The sequence below is a fragment of the Esox lucius genome, chromosome 21 (genome assembly GCF_011004845.1).
Source record: "Esox lucius isolate fEsoLuc1 chromosome 21, fEsoLuc1.pri, whole genome shotgun sequence".
In the NCBI taxonomy this organism is placed as follows: domain Eukaryota; kingdom Metazoa; phylum Chordata; class Actinopteri; order Esociformes; family Esocidae; genus Esox; species Esox lucius.
Window position 1 is genome coordinate 22,808,408 of NC_047589.1, and position 24,472 is coordinate 22,832,879.

A 24,472-nucleotide genomic window follows, 5' to 3' on the forward strand; every position below is an offset into this window, starting at 1 on the left:
CCGTCTGGCGAGCTCTGTCTTTCCGTCACTTCTTATGTCTGTCGTTCTTCTGGTCAGTGTTTTCGTCGGTGTAGTGATTCTCTCCTGTTCCCTCCTGCAGCGCCGTTGATGCCTGGTTATGAGCAGGAGACGCCCCTGAACCAGACTGACAGTACCGTCACCGTCCTGCTGAAGCCAGCCCAGAGCAGAGGAGCTCCTGTCAGGTAGGACCTCCCCTGACTCCCCTGTTGTGCCCTCTTCCTTCTGTCTCCCACAATGCCCATCACCTGAAAACCTAGTCACTAGCCCACAACGGCCCTCTGTTCCCCTGTCCAATTGACTGTAATTGTCCCTCGGGTGGCTGCTGATTTTATCCAGACAAGCTCTCTTTTATTTGACAATTTTGCCACGTCTAGTGTGGGCATTTGATCTGAGCCATCACCACTTTCGGTGCCGTTTGAAGGTGAGAACAAAGCTTTTCTTTGCTCCAAACATGAGCAATCTCAATCGCCTCCTGTCTCTCACTTCTTGTCTTCACCAGTCTTCATCTTTCATGTTGCCAGGTACTTCTGAAAGCACAGATTGTGGTCAAGGGTGTCTCCTTTGATTTAATTTGATTTTCTATGTAAATAAACAAACATTAAAAAAACGCAGTATTCTTGCCTAGGACACATGGTTGTCCAGGCCTTTCTCCTTTATTTATCTTGTGGAAACGGGTGCTTGAGAGAGAAATCAATAAGCGTGTTGGCAGGTGTCCACACCCCAGCTATTTTAACATTCCCTCATTAGCCACTGCTACCACTGATACCAGGGTGGCCCAGGGGAGTTCTATTAGGTGTGTGTGGTGTGATGTGTGTGGTGTGACGTGTGATGTGTGTGTGTGTGTGTGTGTGTGATGTGTGTTGGTGATCCTCTGAGAGAGAGAGAGAGCGAGATGCATTTAGGCCGGGCCCAACGTTATCTCCCTGACATAGATGTAAGTTAGAGAGAAAAGTCGCTTGGCTTGATGGAAAGAGTTGCGAATGACAGGAAGACTGTGAAAGTCCTTTAGTATGAATAACCCAGTTGGTATCAATAAATCAGCATGTGCTTTAGCACCTGGTCGACCGTCATGAAGTATTCACCGGCCACTCCTGTCTGATGCCGCTTTAATGGCCGTTTGAGCAAAGTGACAAAAGACATCTGAGAATCCTTGAGTGGCCGATCTTTCTGCCTCGCATGAAACTTGACATGGACGGACGTAATATCAGCCTTTTACCTGTAGATCACATACTGAAAGGAAGAGCACTTAGTTTACAGTAGGTTGGATTTAACAGTCCCTCCAGGGTTTTGGGCTTGCATAATTGTATTCAAAATTAACCAATCAGCACATATTATGCGAGAGCTTGCAGTTTTTACCAATCACCGCCCTGCCTGAAAGTGTCCAATTAAAATTAGTTTTGAAGTTTTGATCAGTGGTTCGCGTAAGACATCAAGGCAAAGTCAAAAGGGAAAAGCACAATCAACATTCCCAGGGGCCACCGCCTGGCTACATGGTGAACCGAACTGTTTATTATGGATTTTCATGACAGGAAGTTGGCATGCGCTGCACACTGAATATAAACTGACGCTCACACTCGCGTTTCACGCCGTTGACGGAACAGTCCCCGTCTTCTTTCAGCTGGACGAGAAGAAAAGCTGTCAGTCACATGTTCGCGCAAGTATCATACAAGCTAGAGCGTAGAGAGACATGTTGTGGTTAAAATAGATCTGTGCGCATAAGGCTTTGTGTGGCTTTGTGTGTAATTAACATATTTGAAAACAAACACATTGCAGATCAGATGTCAGTGATGCTGCAGCAAAATGGAAATATCACGGAAAAAGATGGCAAAAGCCTGGAGGGACAGATATAAGCATCTGCAAAGTGGAATGTGGGTTTTATTTCTATAAGGTAGACGGAGCTAAATGCCCAGTAGATATCCCCTTGAAGTAGGACACTGGAATGAATCAGCCGTCAAACATGATCCTTTCATTCTGTACCCTTTAATTTAACAACAGTGTCACCTGTGACAGGTGTCACAACTGCCCCTGAAATAACACTGCTTAAGGATTAACACCCAATGCTAAAATACAGACTGTCATGCTTCCCCCGATCCCACAAATGTTCACTCTCCCTTACAACGTTTTACTGACAGCCCTCTGTCACATAGACCTGTTATTGTCCTCTTATTGGCAATTACAGTTAATTAATGAATTATCAGAATTCACTACATAGCCTTAAATGCGCTATCTTTTGTTGACTGGTACAGAGTCGCTTACAGATTAAATAGAGAGTTAGTAGTTAAAATGTTCGCTGGTTGTGTAGCTGCTCATAAACCCAGAACAATGGCTCACCAGGATATTTAAGAGAATCAAAGACTGTTAATTGGAGCTGATTAATTGTGAATTCATTGTTATTTTAGATGTTCTGATTCTCTGCATTGAATTGCATCATTATTATAATAAAGTGATGTAATAATATGCAGTGGGACTGCATATAAGAAGGAATCTAGGATTTTCTAGGGTTTTTGTGTGTTTTAGGCTACCAAGAGTGGTAGGAACGTGGTCTTGACCGTAGGAACCAGATGATGTGCATGCAAGCCAGCTACAGGATCTGTTGCATGTTGGTACCACAATGGTCATGAGAAACCAGAAGTATACAGGCCCATTCAGTCACAATCTCCATTTATACCTGGTACCAGTCAAAATAAGAATGGTGGTGGTTGGGTGGGGGGGTGGGGTGGGGTGGGGGGGGGTGCCTAAGTTGAAAGTCAAAGAGAAAATAGAGGACAGAAGGGAAAGTAGCATAATGATGAAAAACAGAGCATCTCTTCCTCCCCTCCAGCATTTTATGACAGAATGACAGTTGTGCTGGGGAGCAACACATTAGACCTCAATACGGAGAGAGTGTGGAGGGGGGAGGGAGGGAGGGAGGGAGGGAGGGGGAGGAAGATGGGGAGAAGGGGTTGAGACGTGACACGTCACTGTGGTTCATGCTACAGTCATTCCGGAGACTGTCAGACCTGTATTAGAGACTCTTTCGCCACTGTATTGCGGCCGCTGCGTATTGCACAGTGAAGTGGCGTAAGAGGGTGAATTCAGAATCACATACAGTCCCAGTACTAAACCAGCTGTTCATCAATTCAGGACACATCGTGGTCACACCACTGTTCTCCGGAGGTACGGTGCGTCTGCTCATGGCAGTTGGTGGTAACGCGACTGGAGTCAATGGTAATGTAATTATCTGTTGTCACTTGTAAGCCGGTTACCCTGTAAGAGATCAAAACCTATAGCCGCAGCATGGAGGACCATGACTACTTGTTACTGTGATGGTGTTTCTTCCTTGCTGTGGGGTGCAGCCAGCCAGATGAATGTGAAGTACCAGATGTTTTGCCGTGATACATTTCTCTGACAATGAAAGCTATCAAAGCGATTGGCTACGTTAAGGTAAAGGCACCCCTCTTGAATCACAATGAGTTGTTAAGACACATAAAAAAAAAATACGGCCTCTGCTTAATTTAACTGGGCTATATTTGTCAGGCTTGGTCCAAGGCCACACACAGACACACGAACGCACTCGTCTGTCACGTTGCATTTGGGCCCAAATGCCTTGTGAGCCGCCGGATCATTGACAGGCTGCTGTTAGAGAAGCAGTTTGCCTGACAGCGCTGCATACGTGTGGTGCTGAGATGGCAGCCTTACCAGGGGAGAGCTGCTCCTTTAAATGGATTACTGTCAGTCACGTTAGCGCTCCCGCTAATATGAGGAATGTGCCGCACAAGGGCTAGAACGCCCCCCCCCCCCCCCCCTGAAAAAAACACACACACACAGACCCCCTCCACATTCCTCCTCACACCCGTGCCAAGACAAGCATTTACCCAGCACTGTGGAGAAAGATGATTTGTGACGCCTGCTGAACCCAGCGTCGCCCCGACACAGAGTCAAAGCCCTTCCTCTCTTATCTGTTACACTGACGACTGATCCAGCAACACACCCCAAAGTACAGAGAGCGATGGGAAAAGATGGAGAGGGAGATGAGAAGGAGAGATGTCATATGTTCCTAGAAGATTGCCTTGGCAGTGAATGTAGCTATTCCATCCAAGAAAGACATGTAGGGGTGGATGGAGTGAAAGGGAAACTAAGAGAGGGAGAGAGAAATGAACCACTCTCTGACCAGGTCCCGTTCTTCCCCTCCTCCCTCGTTCTGCTGTCTCCCCTCCCACCGAGGGAGGATCTCTTTACTGCCTCTGACCGTGGTTTCTCCGTCTTTCATTCATTCACAGGGGAAGAAGCCATTGTCCTCCAGTGTTTTGTGTTGTGGAAGAAGAAAAAAAAGGGAAGAAAAACAAAATGTTTCCTGCTCTCCTGTTTCCTGTGTACGCGGACAGGAACAGAGGCAATGTGGTTATAGCATGCGGTTGGCCATCAACGGCCTCTGGGCATCCTTCACACCCCCCATGTCCCCCGCAGAATGCCATGTATCAGGCCCGACAACTGGGTACAGCTGAGTACTCAAGGTCCCCGGGATCCAGGCTCACTTCCCGTTCAGATGATCCTCTAGACTGTTTGCTTTGTTCTTAACGACCAGACTTGATTGACCTGTTCCTGGCCTCCCCTCACCCCCTCCTCCCCTCACCCGCTCCTTTTGTACTTTGCCGCCCTCTCCGGTCTCTCTCCCGCATCCTTTGTCCAGGGCTCCATCCAGAGTAGGAGCCTCCTCACCCGCTCCTCCTGGGATCTAAGTTGCATTTAATCTGTTCAGCACGGCCTCGTTTGTGTAGGCCTGGCCCTGCTTTGTGGAGGTGGGGATGAATTAGAGGGCAGGGCCACCTGCGGGGTGCTGCCGGGGTGGGCAGGAGGCTGTGGATGCAGGCCTTCGGACAGGGGACCAGGCGCTCCCACCATCCGTAAATCAGCCAGTGGACGGGTCGGCACTGGAGCACCCCCTGACGGGAGAGTCGGACCGAACCAAAGTCTCGGTTCGATCCACAGTGGTCCTGTCACCGGGTTGAGATTGACTAAGGGGCAAATGTAATGCAAAGTATGGTGATTAGATCCAAGACGTTTCGAAACTCAGCTCGGTCTGCTCTCAGTCCCTGTACTGGCTTCAGGTCCTGGGTCACCATTGAGTCCATACCAACGAGGAGTCTGTGTGTGATTGGTCTAGCACCACGTGGGTGGGACCACTGAAACAGGGCTGGCAGCACAGTACAAGGCCCTCCTAATTAGTGTCAGCTGAGGTTGCTGGACTGAAACAGGAACAAGCATTTAGCTTTGTTGCCTCTACAGCTTTTTTCTATACCTCCCTCCACTCTCTCTGTGTGTCTGTCTCTCTACCTCCCTCCACTCTCTCTGTGTGTCTGTCTCTCTACCTCCCTCCACTCTCTCTGTGTGTCTCTCTCTCTACCTCCCTCCACTCTCTCTGTGTGTCTGTCTCTCTACCTCCCTCCACTCTCTCTGTGTGTCTGTCTCTCTACCTCCCTCCACTCTTTCTGTGTGTCTGTCTCTCTACCTCCCTTCACTTTCTCTGTGTGTCTGTCTCTCTACCTCCCTCCACTCTCTCTGTGTGTCTGTCTCTCTACCTCCCTCCACTCTCTCTGTGTGTCTGTCTCTCTACCTCCCTCCACTCTCTCTCTGTGTCTGTCTCTTTACCTCCCTTCACTCTCTCTGTGTATGTCTGTCTACCTCCCTCCACTCTCTCTGTGTGTCTGTCTCTCTACCTCCCTCCACTCTCTCTGTGTGTCTGTCTCTCTACCTCCCTTCACTCTCTCTCTTGTCTCTCTTTCCAATAGTTCACCAAAATCACACTTCTCTCCTTAACTGTATAATGACCATGACAAAGCTTTGCTCTCAGCAGTCGGTCTAAAGACACCCCCTCCCACCCTCTAAAGGCTGTCGCCAACCGCTCTCTAAAAACGCCCCCCCACCTTCTAAATACAGCCACCCTACCTTCTAAAAAAGCCCCCCGCCCTCCCTCTAAAGACAGCCACCCTACCTACAGCCCCCAGTCTAACCTCATCTGAATTCGGCTCAAAGGTTTCTCTCTTTTCCCTGGGTAGCTACCAAGTGGGCAGGTAATAGCTCCACTTCTGTCTCGGAGTATCCTCATTGATTGCTGTGGATTGAATGTCTGAGTTAATTGAACACTAAACAGGACTAGAACTACAAAAGGAAAAGGGGGTGGGGGACACACAATCAGGCTGTGACAGGATCTGTCCAAACTACAAAATATACTAGTATCTTTTTTTGCCTCGTTTCTTAGTTTTCAGGTGGTGTCTCCTGCTGTTCCTTAGTACCCTGTAAAGGCCTGAGGAGACTGAGGCAAAAAGTATATATATTTATTAAATCGACAGTGAGCTCATGGAGACAGTTTTGCCCTCAGCACTTTCCATTTTGCCTGAAGGAAAAATAAATGATTATAATCCTATAATGCCTGGAATTAAATATGCAGTGCTTCAATATGTATTTTTTTCAACATAGGTCTGGTGGCTGTTAAATAAAATCTGATAGGTGGACATCAGGAGTAGAGGAGAAATTGTCATCTGGAGTGATGCACATATTTCTTGGTTTTCTACCAGTTCATATACCAGATCACTGGGGGGCCGTGAGGGGCAAATATTTAATTAAGTGGGATTGTTTATCTCAAATTGATATCTAGATATTTATCTTGCAGGTAGCCTCGGAGCAGCTATTTGCTCTGGGTTTTGTATTATTTATTGAAGATGCATGGTTCTTCTCCAGTTATAGCCCTCAAGCTTCTGTTTTTGTACTTACACTGGCTGTGCCAGGAAAGCAGGCTCGTTTTTCACCCTTGTAATTTGCACAGAAAATATAAACTTTTGACCTGGTGTCTGGCGGTAAACAGATTATTGCTTTATCATAGCATTATCATAAATAGGCTTTTACTGAAACTGGTGTTTATTGGTTTATGCTGCTTGTTTTCTTCATTGGCATAAGAATACAAATTAGGTTTCACATACTATCTATCGCTGGCTATTTTGTATTCTGCATTTTGTCCTGTGGTTATGAATAGTTATTTCTTTTGCTGGTTATGACAAACTATCTCTTCTCAGGTGCATCTCCGGTTAGACCTCCAATAGTTAAGAACAATGGTGGCGTCTGTCCCAGAGGCCCGGTCACCTGGGGTAGGGAGGTATAAATCACTGTGGCGGCAGCATCTTAAAGTAATGGCTGGCCTTTAAGGAGGCCCTAAATCTGAGTCTAAATGTTCTCCTCTCCTCCTCTACAACCCAGCGCCTCTCCCTCTCTGCCTCCCTACCAATCCTCTCGGCTTCCCTCTTCTCCCTGTCTTTCTCCCTCTCTGCCCTGCCCTTTGTTCAATCTCACTCCGGTTCGTAATTAGCTCTCATATTTGTAGCTGGTCTTTCTTCGGCATAATTAATATTTTATTACATCAGATTCTATCGCTATATAGCATTGTGCAGTGAGGTTTCAGTGGGGCTCCAGTGAAATGGCAGAGGGGAACTTATTGACGCAGGTTAAGGTCTTCTCTGTAATGCAATATGTCGTGTTCATAGTGACCTGCCCCGATATTCCTCCATTGTTAATGGCAGATCTAATCTTGCATGGGATTTGTTGAGCAGGGGGAAATGGAATTTGATAATATTGAATAGACCCAACTCAGTTGTTTTTCTTTTTACATACAATGCTAGTCAAAAGTTTGGACACTTACTCATTCTCTTGAATTACATACTATATTTGGACGCATGGGTATTTTAGCTAAATTCCTACCCGATTGATTGATACAGGTAACCTAATTTACCAAAATGGCAGTGCCAAAACGGGTAGAAATATATATTTTTTTAAATCATAAGCGAGTACCTTGGGTGATCCCAGCCTTCAGTCAACATTAGAAATCCAATGGGTGTGTAGTTAACACATCATGCCAAGATAAGATCAAAACCCCTGTTGATGCCCATCAGCCTGACAGGGAGGGTTTGGGTTATCCGCCTGCCCGATGGATCATCCTCAAATGGAGAGAAGTCCGGACCACTGGCAGTCTACTTAGAGCTGGTCATCCCACCAAATTCAGCCCAAGAGCTGACCGAACGATGCTCGAAGAAATCTCTCAGAACCCCAGTTTAATGGGTTCTACAGGTCTCTCTTGTCACAATCAGTGTCCAAGAAATTTGTTAGAAAAAGTCTGCACAAACTTGGCCTGACATGGGACGTTAGGAAGGAAGAAGAATCTGCTCTAAAAATATGAATACCAAGACACAGGTGACAGACACATAGGCGTGACAACACCTGGGTAAAGACCAGAAATACTGGAACAATGTGCTCTCTGGACAGTTTGGTCAAAGGTGGAGTTGTTTGCAAGTTTCCATGTTTAGTGAAAAGGAAACCCTGCATTTGAAGAGAAGAACTTCATTCCACTTGGACATGGAGCTGGCCACAGGGTACTAATGCAAAACACAGGGAGAAGGGCTCAAAAAGAAGTAATGAAGGAGTATGTAATGGCTGAGTCAAAGCCCCGATATCTGTCCTGTCAAAATGCTGTTGGAGGATTTGAAGCATGCCATGCATGCAAGAAAGCTGTTGAATATGCCTCAGTTGATGTACTACTGTAAAGAAGAGTGGGCAAAAATTCCTCTCAGTCAAGAGACTGGTTGATATACATTTACAAGAAAAGGCTACATTGAGTGGTTTCAGTCAAAAGGTACAACACCAGCTATTAAAGCTTTTCTGCTCTATGTAAATGCATTTTTGTTGATGTTTAAGGAAAAAATAATAGTATGATCTTTCACTCTTTCTTCTCACAGTAGGTATGGTAGGTTACCTTTATCTGTCAGTATTGTTGATGTGAATATTATCTATCTTCATATCCAAATATGTAAAAACATTATGCTCGCAACGTACAAACTATATTATTTTCCGAAATAAAATAATGCTTCACGGTTTTACATTTGTGTGGGTGTTTGTGAATTTAGATCATGGTTAAGTTTAGTCAGCACGTTCTTGGTTCTTAAAGTGATTCTCAAGCAGATGGTTACCTCATGGAAAGGTTGGAGGTTGGGTGGATTTGTCACTTGTGTTCTTTGCGTCGTACTGCCTTGAGTTCATGTTTCCTTTGGGTCTCAGTTGACATTACACTCTGTTTGAGAACATTGTCTTGAAGAGCTTTTGGGAAAATAGACCAAAGGTGTTTTTCAGGTTGTTGATTTAGTTCTAATGTTATTTTACATCCTTCATAATGCTTCAGGTCTGTCTGATGCCCAGTTAGCTCTCAGAATCCTGCTGGAGTCCCTGGTTAGCAATACCATTTTGAGAACGTTAGCAACTGTGTTACATTAACCTTTTCGGGGTTAATTTATTCTTAGCAAACCTCAATTGAATAAGGGATCAATGAAGAGCTAATTACACCAGTTTTAATGTAAATATGGTGGGTCAATGAGATGGATGCAGTCAGCAGTATTCAAAGCAGTAGTTTTTGCTGTTAACTAATCAAACTCCCACACAAACACAATCACCTCAACCGTCAACCTCACTTGCCTCTGTTTACCTCATTACCTGTGATATTGGTCCATTTGACTCAATACAACGTCCCCTAACCCACTCCTGTCTGCAACACACTTCTATAAAAAGGGAAAGTATTAAAAGGTTAATAGGGGATTTCAGAAAACTTCCTAGGATAGTTTGTTTTGGTGCTGCTTCTTCAGAAGGGACAATGTGTCCCTCATTTTCCTAGCTTAATTAAATCTGTGTTAATTGAGCATGCACGCACACCTACAAAAACACTAGTATTATAGACACCTGCCCGCCGGCCTCCCCCTCTGCCCGCCGGCCTCCCCCTCTGCCCGCCGGCCTCCCCCTCTGCCCGCCGGCCTCCCCCTCTGCCCGCCGGCCTCCCCCTCTGCCCGCCCGCCCGCCTCCCCCTCTGCACACCCACCTCCCCCTCTGCCCGTCCACCTCTCCCTCTGCCCGCTGGCCTCTGCCCGCCTGTCTCTCCCTCCATGCCTGCCTGTCCCTCTGCCTGCCTCTCTCCTTGCCTGTAGGTCTCCCTGCTTGCCAATATCCCATTTATTGCGTCAGAACAAAGCTTTGGCTTTAGACTTGGGCTCAGTTGATCCGCCACCAGCCTCCCATCCAATCACTAGCCAGTTCCTATATTAACTATTGCCTCTGAATCTTCCCAAGGCGTTCCACCGTTCATTAATTTCCCACCCAGAGGCCTAGTTCAGTGTTGAATGCTGATCTCCCTTCCTTAATAAGCCTAATTCCAGACCAGACAAGGAATATGGGTGTGTGGCGCTTGTAGGAACCTATTTCATGTCATTATTATTTGGGGCACACTTTGAGCCGCGCGCTCATCCCCGAGCCATGTCAGGGGTTCAGTCAGGTAATATCCTGGCAGAGAGGGAGAGCTGGGGATGCTTCTGTAGTTCCCCCTTTTATTTTAAAGCCATTTAAATCCCTCTGTATAGATGGGATGTTGCCAGCCTGATTGCTGTTACTATGGTACCCCATAATTGAGACAGTGGTCTATTTTTTGGGTCGGCGGACTGTGAGGCCCTAGGCTTTAGTGAGTTAATTAAAACTGCCTGTTTCAGGATGAGAGGGATGGGGAGGTAGGCAGAGAAGAAATGAGACCCCCCCCCCCCCCGCCAGAAAATACTAAAATGTGTCACCCAGGGGATAAAACGTACATACTTTTGGTGCCACAAAAAAATACAACACAAAGTCCTGCCCCGGCTGAGTCCTACTCATTATTTAACGCAGATATTTAATTCACACTCTTATATAGAATGAGCCACTGCTTCCATATATTTGCTCATCTGAAGCTCTACTTGTGAGATCTGAAGTCTAACAGAGCCCAGGTCTTGACCAATTAGTCATGTTAGCCTGCCAAATATCACGCTAAATAATAATAAAATAATCTATCTCATTCATTTGGAATGTAACAGGAAATGATTAATGTACTTTATAGACAGTTTACAGAGACAATGTGCATCTGTTTCTACATTTTCTTTTCTCATCTATCGTTGAGTTAATTACTGTGCGGTCCGCTACTTGTTATTTAATAATGTAAAATGCACTCAAATCTTTGGAGTTTGTTGCATGACTGTAGACACTTGTCTCAGTGACACTGTGCTATTTTTCCTCTGGCATTTGGAAGCTGCTCAAAAGTGAAAGCTAAACCCTGGCCAGTGGTCCTTGTTCTATTCAGTGAATTGAAAATAGCCCATGTTCCCTCCCGTAAAGCAGGCATCTCTCTTCAGTCAAATATTACGTGTGCAAATCAAGCATGGTCTGGGGATGACATCAAGTTCCCTATAAAAGAAAAGTTGGGTTTGTTTATGCTGGTTGGCTACCAGGTAAGATTGACATATTTACCCACCACTAGCAAAATGTGCCCGCATTTGGCCAGTAGCGGGTGTTCATTTTATATCTGGTGTCACCACCTTATCCAAACTCCATTTGGAGTCTCTCATCCCAATGCTTACAGGTGACTGCTGTTCAGTTCCGTGTAATGGGAGATTGATCCTGTTTAGCAAGTATATTTGGAAATATATTGAATTCAACGTCTAAAGAATATGAAAGCGCTCATTGCAAGGTTATACTTTGGTAATGTTCACACATGCTGTGCCATTTTTCATTCTTTTATATTTATGAAACGGTAGACTGCCAAGCTTGGGGTTGCTTGTGCCTTCAAAAGAGTTTTCTTTAAAGAAATGCAGACGGTAGCATATCAGATATGCTTTCTGAAGAACTAGTGAAAATGTGTATCTGTCATTGCCAATTAATAATGTTCTGTATGTTTTGCAGTCCAGCTCATTCATTCGCAATAATGGATTAAAAAATGCAACCAAAAAAAATCGAAAATGTGCACAAACCTAGCAGGCAGTGATTCCTTTGATCATGCCTATTTAATATTTTGTTGATGGTATAGCTAATCAGAAGAGAACCCCTGCCAGATTTGGCCTTGAGATACACAGTGGTGTAGCCCGGACAGGCATTTATCATGCAGCTGGCTTGATGTTTGTTTACAGGTCCTGTGTGCAGGCAAAGCAACTCTTCCTGGTGCCTCTGTCCTGTCTTATTGTTAAAATGCTCCTTTCCGTTAACCTGACCTTCCTCTCCCTCGCTCCCCGCAGCAAGTACCAGGTGGTGGTGGAGGAAGAGCGCCCCCGGCGGCTGCGGAGAGCGGCAGAGATCCTCCGCTGTTACCCGGTGCCCATCCACTTCCAGAACGCCACGGTTCTCAACTCCCCATACTATTTCACGGCTGAGCTTCCCGTGGTGGACATCAAAACCCCAATGTCCTTCTGCATCGGGGACAACCACACCTACGACGGCTACTGGAACGCCCCCCTCCTCCCTCACAAGAGCTACAGCATCTACTACCAGGCCGTCAGCACGGCCAATGGGGTGAGTGGAATGGGAGACTTGGGGATTGGCTGCCAGGGTGTGTTTTCTGACTCGTAGGCTGCGTATCGATTGGTTGTCAGTGCTGGTCAGTCGTAGCTAAGTGACGGTTGTAAGTTCTTTGACTTAGCAAACACAGCCGAAATCTAATGCTATGATTTGTCTCATAATTCCGCTAACTAGACATCGACCAGACTACTTTCCTCCCTGTGCACCAGTGGGTCATGTGACAGGCTATTCTCTACTGGTGAACTGTTAGTATATCTAAGGTTCGTAGTAAAAAAGAAAACATGGTAACATGAAAAATAATCTTACTTGATTTTAAAAATCTTCAGCCCTCTGCCAATTGGAGTTAATTCGTCCTATAGACATGGGGGCTTCATTTACTCTGCTTATATGCTTGAATTGAGCACCCGGCATCAATTACGAGCCTAATGCTGAACTTGACTTTGGGAGAACTCGAACCATGGCCTCAATCCCAACATTTGCCCATTATTGATTTCTGTCTCCGTATTCAAACCAACAGTCACAAAACCCCGGTCTGAAAGAGGTCACACAGCAATTAATACCAATGCCGAGAATGAGCATCAGTAACCAACTACAACCTCCGTCTCCTCTCCTTCAAGGCTTGACAAATTCCAGCATCTAAGTGGTGTTAGAACAATATGGTGGTATTCGAACCAATCCGGTTTCCCACCCTAACCACTGTAGTGCGCAGTACTCAGTTGGTGAAACTGCTGGATGCTAAATGAATGTACCGTGCAGCTAGACGCTGGGCGAAACCCTAACCACTTTCAGCCACTGGACAGTAGGTGTCGAGGCTCGTTCACAGATGCACGATTAACGTTTTGTTCTGAATTGAAAATGTTAAACGAGCTGCTCTCCCCCCCCCTTATTTTGTTTAATGCAAATAAATTAGCCCTAATGAAAAGCTCATCCGTTTTTCCTCCCAACACTCTCCACCCTCAAGCTGGGGCCATTAGATAATTCACCGGTCTAATTGCAGAATTACTTGGCGGCGGTGCGGGGGGGGGGGGGGGGGGGGGGTTGTTCTTCTGGTCACTGTTCTCAGGGAGTCACACAGGGCCCCTAGTGGATATCTGGGAGAGGGTGGAGTAGCAGGGTGTTCCACCCCTCTGACTCCTCCTCCTGCTGATAGGGTGCTGTGGGGGAGCAGGAGAGCGCTGAGGGGAGTACGGTTGTGTGTGTGTTGGCACACGTGTCTTTGTAATTCTGTGACACATTCTGTGTGGCACGTACGTACGCGCGCACACACAAACATAAACCAGCGTTGCAGCATCTTTGTTGACATTTTCAATAAACAAAATGCCATGGTGGCTGGATGGCAGATCAGTGAGCCCTCAAGTAAGGTTCTCTCTCTCTTCCAAGGAGAAAGAGAAAGGGAGGGAGTGAAAGGAGAGGGAGAGAGAGAAAAAAGGAGGCGGTGGTGCGGGAGAGAAAATAGGTGGGGTGGGAAGTACAGGAGGAGGTTGAAATGGAGGGAGCGTTTTCTTATTCTTCTCAGCCCTCTGCCCTCCGTTCAGAGCAGGTCGCGTCAGATAAAGGCCACCAGAATCCAAGAGGCAGAATGACACATTATAGGAAGAACGGCATTTAATGCTGAACTGTGGAAATGGACATGTACATCCTGTGGTTTAAGGACATTCATTATAATCCCGGGGTATCACGCTAGTCCCAAATGATTCCTGCTAAATTACTGCTAGCCTTCAATCTGCTGTGCATGCCATTACGGATGGTGTGTTCCATATGCTGGGATCTGGCTCCTGTGTCCTCAAGCAGCTCTAGCAGACACCAGGGCTTTACCTTGGCTGTTCCAGAGCTTTCCTCGCTTCTCACAGTCTGTAGGCTCACACTGTCCTCCTAGTTGTTTTAATTATTCAGCACAATCCAATGGTTTAATTTGTGGTCTCCTGAATAATGCACCAAGCCACACAAGTGCATTTTGCTGTCATAAAACACAGGAGGGGGGATTTAAGCATCTGCCCCAAGTCCCTTGCTTTTCTGTGTCTGTTTCACATTTGTACGACGAGCAAACGCAATGCCTTTCCTACCACCTTCTGCTTTTCCCCTCGTCATGAAAAATAAAATGTAATGTTTTCATTGCCTTTTTCAGTGTGTGCGCTCGTCTTGAAGATGAGCAAGATGAACGTGGAACGGAGTACTCGCCACAGTAATAATGCAGATCCCATTTCACTTCACATGTCTCCGTGGCCTTCTCTACCATGGCCTACCGCTCTTTTCTAGTCATTTCTCTGTCGCTTTGTCTCTTAGCTGTCTGTCTAAGACATGCCTGGGCATGCGTTCTGCCTACAGCGTTTAGGCCCCTAGTCACCGCCACGCTCTGTCCATACTCCGGCCTCCTCCCGGCAGACGGTCACAGGGCCTAGGGGTCCTGACGTGGTGATTCACGGCTAGCTCCGTCGTGGACGATTAAGGCTTAAGTGTGTGTGGGTGTGTCCCTTCTAATTGTTGCTGTTTATTTACCTGGTGGATGCAAATGTAGCCATATGTGCGCACGCGCGGACCTAGTGGGTGTGTGTTTAAATCGTCCAGGTCGGGCTCGAGTCTGTGTGTAGAATCAAGACCACACAGGCGTTGGGTAGAGCAGACCAGTCTCTGACAGCTGGATGCCAGGTGATAGAACCTCTGTACATCTCTATCTCTCTCTCCACTCTACAATTCCCCCGTTCTCTACATCTCTCTGTTTCTCTCTGTCTGTCTCAACTGTTTTACACCACAGTTGGTCTGAGCAGATTGGGATGATCAATGTCTGAGATTGAGAAACAGCGGGTCCTGCATCGCCCTTATAGCCAATATGTTGCAAGTTGTTGTGACTGATATCTAATGCCCTTTCCCATATCTGTCTTTCTCGCTCTCTCGCTCTCTCTCTCTTGCTCTCTCTCTCTCCTTCTTTTTTTCTCCTTTTTTTTCCCCTTTGCAGGAGACCAAAATCGATTGTGTACGAGTGGCCACTAAAGGTAGGACCCCGTTGCTGGAAAGTAATCGACCCACTGTTGATTGAAATGAGTTTCCTCTCTCACTCTCTCTCTCCATCTGTCTCTATCACAACCACACACACACGCGCACACACACCTTAACGTTGCCAAGGATTGTTTTGGCACAGCCGCTGGACTGTAATGCTATACCCAGCTTTTCTTCTTATCGGCTACTCATGCTTTTTAGAGTCTAATTTTTGCTCTTTGGCCAGCCACCTTGCTCCCTCTGAGTCAATTTGATAGTGTCCTTTTGTAAAGTGTTAAGTTGTACGCAGTGAGTGGTTTCCTATTGACATTTTCATCTATATATAAGCTTAGGTCACTAAATAAACAACAATGGTAGGTTGTTCAAAAGAATCTTTTTTTTAAAGAGATTAGACCTAATATTTCAGTAAAAGTGTTTGTCATTTTAATATGACAACTACATGTATTTATTTTTTATCCTAACTCTCTAAGACAGCAAGTTAACATGCCATGTATAGCGCTAGCCAAGAGGTTTGTCCCCAAAACACTCTCACAAACCGCCTGCCTCATTACAAGGAAAATCCAGAGACAGTGAAGAGGAAAGTTAAGGAGGAAAATATTTTGACCGGTGGAAGATGGTCTGTAGCTTCCTGGTGTTGCTCACGGTTTCTGATCCCTTGTAACGCGTTAGCATCCAGCGGAGCTACTTAGCAAGCCATGTCCTCAAGTAATCTAGTGCTAGCCACGTGTTTGTGCTCCGCCACCCCGCTGTGTGATTGTGTACAGATGGTAGATAATATATTTTACTACACGCCGTCTCTCACTCACGATGCCAAGACCGGGCTGCAATCCTATATGCTAATGAAGGCTGTGTTATTTAAAAAAAAAACAGACTTCCTTTTTTGTCCTAGGCTTTAACGTTTCAAATCCCCCTCACAACCGTCATCATCATGGATTATAAAAGCACTGTTTCTAATGCTTTTTTGTTTATTGTTTTTTGCCACCGTTTATTGGTCTTTAATCTACTTTTATTGGACCTGTGCGTTGGAGCTTTAGGAGTAGCATCTGCTAATAAGTTCAGGGCCTCTTGGGGTGACTGTCAGTCATCGTCACGGTAGCCAGTCTTATCCCATGGGGAGGTTGAGTTGAGACAAAGTGCCCATACGTGGGCCTTAACCACAACAGAGTTGAAGCCTGGATGGAATATTGAGGAGAATTAGCGGCTCTAACAGAATGTTTAAGTCCTATATCTCTAAAATGTCTCCCTCAGGTTGATATGAAACGCCAGTGTTTGTGTCGTTCCTGCTGTTCACAACACAAACAAGCCATTAACAAAGCCACTGTGATGATTACTAATGTATGAAAACTTAACCATTATTTAACCATGCCAAGCTTGTGGACTATGTAACCTTCTATTCCTTACTGTGAGAGCAAAGCTGGAGGCCCCCTCTCACCTTTTTTCTCACTCGGTCTCTCTCTCTTCAATGTGACTATGAATGTTTTCCTGTGTGCCTAAGTCTATTGGCTTCAGCCTTGCTCTATTCTCTCCTTCCTGCATGATGGCCTGGAACAACAACTTCTTTTGCCTTAGCCGCCATAATCGTGACTCAGCTCACCACTCCCTACATACGCATCGCCCCTGCGGCTGGTGACAACCAACTAACAGGTCAGACCACCACGACTACTGCCCAGCACACTGTCGTTCTGTGTCGGTCATTCTGTGTCGGTCGTTCTGTCTCTGTCTATCTGTGTCTGTCTATCTGTGTCTGTCTATCTGTGTCTGTCTCTGTCTATCTGTGTCTGTCTCTGTCTATCTGTGTCTGTCTATCTGTGTCTGTCTATCTGTGTCTGTCTATCTGTGTCTGTCTATCTGTGTCTGTCTGTCTGTCCATCTGACAAGACACTTGACACATGGTCTCAACATCAGGTTTTGGGACCCAAATTACTGCTGGTTTTGATTTTAGTCAGGTACTCGTTAAGACCTGCAGTTAACTACCAGGTGAATGCACTTAACTACCAGGTGAATGCACTTAACTACCAGGTGAATTCAGTTAACTACCAGGTGAATTCAGTTAACTACCAGGTGAATGCACTTAACTACCAGGTGAATGCACTTAACTACCAGGTGAATGCACTTAACTACCAGGTGAATGCACTTAACTACCAGGTGAATGCACTTAACTACCAGGTGAATGCACTTAACTACCAGGTGAATGCACTTAACTACCAGGTGAATGCACTTAACTACCAGGAAGTATAGAAAGGTAGCAGAACAGCAGATTCTCTAGCAGGGAGTTGAGAGCCCCTGATTCACACCATATGTCAGTGTTCGCTGTAACTACAATATGTTTGTGTTCCATTGTGTAGTCTGTGTCTCTATTGTGTGAAGAAACGATGTTTAAGGAGACACACATGCGTTCCTCATGGCTTTATTTTCATGGTTCATATATTCAGTATTCAGTGTATTCATGTACAGCTGATAGTGTTGCATGGGCTTTGGAGCCTGGTTCTGTTACATAAATATAGAATGACCTTTATATTTTTATTTAAGGCAAATATAGGAGTTGTAATTGCAAAAACAAATATCTGTATAGGCCTTGGCCTTGGAAGTGAGCTAGTAACTGATGAGCTGGCCACTCTGGCGTGAACAACAAAGCCCTCCTGCTCAACCCGCTGTCAGAAAATTACATTTCAATATTTCCCAGACAGACGTGGCATCAAATGAAAGGTGAAAACATTCTGGCTTGTTGTAATGCAGGAAGCCAAATGGTTCTCCCCTAGTTGCACTGTCAAACTCTGTGAAATGCTAAATGTTCTTGTGTAAAATATTTAACCACGGGTGAGTTTTTTTTGACGTGCAATGCTTCATGGGGAATTAACCAGATTTTTTTTTAAGGCACAGAAAACAGAACATTCGAAGAAAGTAATGTTCAAGAGCGCTGATGAAGAAGACAGTTCTACTCATAACTTTGAACTTGATGAGTCTGGTTAACTTTATTTTAGCGTATTGAAGCGTGCACAAAATGATGCTAGTTTCGGAACCTGCTGGACAACAGCATCAGAAACCTTGCATTGGTCCCTACTCAGTCCTGACGGGGACTGTTAAATGTCTGCGTTTGTTTTATTTTCCATCTACCATCCTGGGTACATGTTGTACTTTAAGCAGTGCAGCCCTCTGTGTATTGTTAACTAGCCTAGCAGCTGTTGTGTTGTTTCAGACCTTGATGTTTGCCACTCCCTCCCACATAGCACCACCGAGGCCACTCCATCCCCCAAAGCGCTTCGTGTAGTTTGACTTTCACATTAAATGGAGTCCCCGAAAGCTGTACTCCTTTCTTCAAAGCCAGTGATATGTGCCATTCAAAGGTTTCAACATAGTTTGTTTTTTGGCGCATGTGTTAACTGCCTCTCTGGGCATTTGGTTTGCTAATGATCCATAAACAGAGATGTCAAGGAGAGAACTTGAAGTAGAGAAAGCCTTGGATGGAAAGTAAATAGTTTGTCCCAAACAGCTGGAGATTTTTTTTCTTTTATCAAACCAACCCGAGGTAACAAGGGAAGGCAAGCTGACTTTGTTCTGTGTTTTAGTTTGGGAAAATATTTAAAATCTATCTAATAAAATATAAACAGTTGTTTAAAAAAATAAGTGCTTAAGCAAAAGATTAATGTCCATCCTTTGTGTTTCTTGAAGGCTGTTTCGCTTTCAACCAAAACCAGAAGCACATACTATCCATCAACCAGAAGCCCTCAGTAGCTCTCAACCAGAAGCGCATAGTATCCATCAACCAGAAGCACATACTATCCATCAACCAGAAGCCCTCAGTAGCTCTCAAACAGAAGCGCATACTATCCACCAACCAGAAGCCCTCAGTAGCTCTCAACCAGAAGCGCATAGTATCCATCAACCAGAAGCACATAGCTTTCAACCAACATTTCAAATTTATTCAGCACTATTTTTGTCTCTCCCAAATTTTGTTCACCCAAACTGAACTTCATAATTGCTACATTTCCATTAAAATTTTTGGTAACCTTCAATATGTTGTTTTAATCTCTCGAAAATATAAATAAGAAAAATATATGTATATACATTTACTACATTATGCTTTTTTCCGACTTTGCGTCAAACAGACTTTTCCTCATGCCCCTGACTTGGGACGGCCCTGCTCTAGCGGGTGGTCTTTGTCAGACGTACCCCATTGAACGGTCAACCCCCTTCCCCCCTAGGCCCCTCAGTTCTCCAGGCCTGCCTGCACCCCTCACTTCACCCAGACTCACCCGTAGCGGTAAAACACAAATTCCGGTCTCCCTATCCGTCACGGTGGTAACAACGATAGCCGCGCGAGCTGCGAGTGATGGATGTTGTCACCCTTTGATTGAAAAAGTGGCGCTGGCAAGGAGAAATAGATTCTGGGGCCGGGGCAAATTGAACGGTGTGTCCTGACGATTTTTCATCCCGAACTCATTTAGTGCGGGAAATGGATATTTCATCGAGCCGCGGGTTGACGTTCCATCTCACATTATACAGTAAACAGCAAAGCTGGAGGCCCCCCTCTCACCTTTTTTTCTCTCGCTCAGTCTCTCTCTACTTCTCCCTTTCACCGTCTTTCATTCCCTCAATCTCTTTCTCTTGTGGACTCTCTCCCCTTCTTATCCTCTCTCTATCTTGCTCACTCCCTCCCTCAGAGAAGCGGAAGGCCCCTGTTTAAGTGAAACATAGTTTCTCCGCTGTGATGCTGCGAGGGGCCTGGTTATCTCATCAGAGCAGTTATTAAATGTCTCGGCCCCCGATGTGATCACCCGTTACTGCCTACTTTGGGAATAAATTGCTCCCTGGGAAGTACTCCCGGTCCCTTTTTTTTATTTCTTGTTTTTATGCTGCCACTCATTGTACTATAATACATGACCCAGATTTTAAAAATCCAAAAGCAAGAGAAGCAGAAAAAAAAGAAAAAAGAATCAACAGCGCCTTTTGTCGCCCTAAGACAATGGGTGTGTAAAAAGACACGGTTAATGTCTTATCAGGCTCTTTCAGGTGCAGGGCCTATGGGAGGGAGGGGCGGGATTAACAAACCCAGGAGCCTATGGGAGGGGCGGTGATTAACAAACCCTGTCAGGAGAGAGGCTGGAGGAGATGGCTGATGTTTAGAGCAGCTGTGGATGCTGGAAAGAACAGGCACATTTAAGACCTGCATTACCTGAACTGGAATGACTCACTGTCATTGGTGTAACATTACATTACAAATGGAAAAAGCCCAGCTCAGCATAGAGTATAAATTGCCCCACAGTAAGGTTCCTGTGTGGCGTAAACCTGAAGGTTGGTATTCAATTCCACCTGTAAAATGGACTGCGTGTTGTTGAAGTTGTCCAATTCCTAACCACCGTGTTAGATTCCGCTGGGAACTGAACTGCAACGACACTGGAATGATGTCATTTGAATCCCTTTAGTCTGACATGGTCAACACATCACTTGCTATTGGTGCATTCTTAGCCACAGTAGAGCCCTTGGCGAATGTGTGTGGGGAATGATGATGATAAACCATGTTGTTGACAACATGGGCCCAAAATGGCCACATGGTGATGTTTGTTTCCAATGCTTTTTGTTCACCAGGGGCTGCGACCAGGAAGCCTGACACTGTGGAGCCCGAGAAGCAGACAGACCACACGGTCAAGATTGCGGGCGTCATCGCCGGTATCTTGCTCTTTGTCATCATCTTCCTCGGTGTGGTGTTGGTCATGAAGAAAAGGTAAGAGACAATTACTGTCCTTAACTAACAGTCTCTTACTGGACTGTCCATTCTCTGTCACCATGTATATTTGTTGCCAAAAACATAAAACAATGAAAAGACAAGTGTCTGCAATTCGTGTGTAAAAAAGTTAAATAAAAACTGTGAATAGATTCCCTGAATGTTTGACTGTGTCCATGCTCCTGTTGTTGTTGTATTCGAGCTGTCAGTTGATATAGTACCTTTGGCTCAGTGAGTTTTGTGCATTGATGAATTACATAAAATGGCCAGATCAAATGAATTCTCTCTAAATTTGTTGACCTTCAAAACCACATGCATCGTCAAGGCTAAATCATTGGTTTGATGACTGTTAAGCGGCATTAAACCCTTTTTTGGCACAGTTATTCAGCATGCGCCTGAATATTTATATTCTCTGCCTTCACCCCTCCACGCCGACTCCCTCTCCCCCTCAGACAAATGCCAATGTAATAATGACCCCGGCGATGGGAATAGAAAACTAGTTCTGCCTTATCTTGTAGTGGGGAAAAACTAGCAAAGATAAGAGGGAAAAATTGATGAAAGTACTTTAGCATTATTTATTTTTTCAAAGAGCCAGAGATGCCTGCGGCTACGTAGCTGCAGGCTAGTTTACATTAGCCCCAGTCCAAAGAGAATGACGGGAGAGAGGGGAAAGGAAAGAGAGGGAGTGTGAATGATACACAACAGCCCCCGGAACCAACGCTAAGCAAATAGCCTCAACTCACACACACACACACACACACACACACACATAGGCACACAGGCATTGCACAATAGGGATTTTAGGCACATTTCTCTGGGGTCTGTGCTTAAGTATGCCTGTGATGTTGGCCTATCTCCACTCTGCACTCAGTACCTGGAGGATAGAGTAGTAGTTGCTTACTGTATGCTTGGCAGTATAGTATTTTTCTATCCAGCTATTAATTAATTTTTGATTACCTCAGGAATGTTTTAATAACCAGATGTCAACAATTTTAACAGTTCTAGTAGTGAATAATGGACAGTGTTTTTGCTGTGTCTTGGGTGGTCGTCCAGCGCTCTGTCTGTAACAGTCACATATTATATCTAGGAACAAGTGTCAAGAGGACTTGTGCCAATGCAGATTTTACACATTGTATGCTTTTACTTCCCAGTGTTCTGGTTGGGCTTTCCAGGGTCCTTTAACAGTATGTGTAAAGGGAAAGTCTTAATGTGTTTGTGAATATTAGTCACTGCTGTTGTCCCAACATGTTATTTAAGGCAGACATCCTGATGACCTTGCTCTCTAACACTGCACCAATGAGCTTCCTCCTCTGTCCTCTTTCTGCACTCTGTCACACTCTAATAAAGCTCAGGGCCACCTATCCTGTCCTCTCTAACACCTCTATGGCACCACGCTACCAAAAACCCTCTCCTGAGACACCTGCACACCAATCAGCAGATTGCCCCGCCCCCGTTACTGTAACAGAATGTTGTAACTCCACCCCCTATACCCCCACGCATGACATTGCCCTCGCCCCCCAACCCCCCCCCCCCCCCCCCCCCCCAAGCAACCACCCTGTCCCCGGAGTTGCTCTTGTAAACCGTCACTTTATGCTGCCATATCGTGATTTTTTTGTTTCATTTCTATATTTTTCTCCAGTACATTAATATTTTTACTTTTTCTTTCCTTCCATTCCATTTTCCCTCCCCTCCCCACCACTGCTTTTATCCTACCACCACCCCACTCGGCAGAAGAACCTATCAGTCCTACACTTATTACCTGTAAGTAACCTACTTTGTGACTGAAAACGCTTAGTGCCATGCTTTCTCTAACTGAGACCACCGCCTTGATCTACCATGCATGAAATCTTCTGGTGACCTCCCTTTCTCTCCTTTCAAACTGCTGTCCAGGGATTGGGCTGTCAGGCTGACTAGCAGCCGACACTTATCGGCAAATGGGTGAAATACACGTCTCAAGGTTCAATTGAAGACCAATTGCTATTGCTAACATTTGGACAAGAGCAAAAAAAATATGAATATGAATATGTAATTGATTTATTTTAACAAAAAATCCAAAAAACTTTTTTTAATTTCACAACCGGGCTAATTGAGAGTACACTCAGGTGAATGCAGTAGTTTGAAAGGGGACCTTGATCAGTCACTACTATTCTTAACCAGTTAGAATACCTTTAGGCCTACATAATATATTTCTCCATACACGTCCAAAAAAGTTATCCCCTTCCATTGTGATTTCTAGTAGTTTGTGCCTTACTGACAGGGAAAGTTGTCTCCTCTAACTAAGTAGCTTTGCTCCATTGGGATGACCAGCTAACCAAGCCTGTCCCTTTTCAGAATAGCTGTGTGGGCATGAGATTGCAAAACAGTTTTGTGCTGCTTCTTGGCCTAACCCGGTCCCAGAACCTAAACCTGCCAGCTACCATGATTCACTCTGTGGTCATTTCAGTGCCGTTCATCATTTTTATTTCATTTTTTCCTTCATGTTTTAGTTCAGTTGTTTTTGCATGGTCCTGTTGACAGCATGGTCATTTCTCATCTGTGCCCCAGTACATTAGTGCTAAAAACCCTACTGTGATGGTGACCACAGCATGGGGTATGATGCTATGTACTCTGTGACATGTGTCAAAGGAGCGTTGAAAGGCTGTAGTCAGGACTGTGGAGCCTTGTCTCTTTAAACATAGTGGATGTTAAACTGTGTCAGTCATAGAGTTGAAAAACTCCTGACATGCCTCAGGATGGCAGTGCGCTTGTTATTTTCATCTTCTATTTGTAAGTTTGATTTTATTTGCCTCGATAGAGAACGCCAATTTTCTCTATGTATTAAGTTGCTTTATTGCGTGCTTGTTACATGTTAAGGCCATCAACAAAGTGTCCACGGAAAAGCGATTATTGTGCGGACACAGACAATGACAGTCATGCCGGAATGTGAGTTTGCTTCAGGGTGTGTTGGCTGGTTTTCCATGTGAACAGCAGCCTTCACTCAGAGGAGACCCCTCTGGCAAGGATTTGAATAAGACTCTGCTGAATGTCCATGGGGGGAGGTACCGCTAGATCTCAGATATGGGGACATTATAGCGATTTATATTCTAGTTATTTTCTCCCTCCATACCAGATTTGGAGGTCCATGTTTGGATATCTTAAGGAGTGTGTTTTTTTTTTTGTTTTAAGTGTACCCAGTGAATTGTTCCATGGGGAAGAGAGATATTTCCACCGAGATAGAGTCCAATGGTGTTGATTATTTCTCTCTTCCTCTCCCTCTTTCTATCCTAGTGTTATTCTGCATGCCGCCCCCCCTCCCCCCCCCCCCTCACACACACACACACATAGCCTTTTTAGGATAAGTAATATGGTAAACGGAATGAGTTT

At 45.3% G+C, this 24,472-nt stretch overlaps 1 protein-coding gene across 12 annotated transcripts in view; it reads left to right on the top strand.

Moving 5' to 3' along the window:
• ptprma (protein tyrosine phosphatase receptor type Ma) overlaps positions 1-24,472 on the top strand; it is a 183,797-nt gene that overhangs the window by 108,094 nt on the left and 51,231 nt on the right. For 4 of the 12 annotated variants that reach the window (XM_029116168.2, XM_020041831.3, XM_029116170.2 and 1 more), the window contains exons 11-16: positions 101-203; positions 12,114-12,387; positions 15,347-15,383; positions 16,957-17,031; positions 20,974-21,109; positions 22,841-22,870. In XM_029116168.2, coding sequence (XP_028972001.1) covers positions 101-203; positions 12,114-12,387; positions 15,347-15,383; positions 16,957-17,031; positions 20,974-21,109; positions 22,841-22,870 — 655 coding nt within the window. The remainder of the gene's footprint in view (positions 1-100; positions 204-12,113; positions 12,388-15,346; positions 15,384-16,956; positions 17,032-20,973; positions 21,110-22,840; positions 22,871-24,472) is intronic. The other 8 variants (XM_029116169.2, XM_029116171.2, XM_034289294.1 and 5 more) reach the window with 3 other exon arrangements.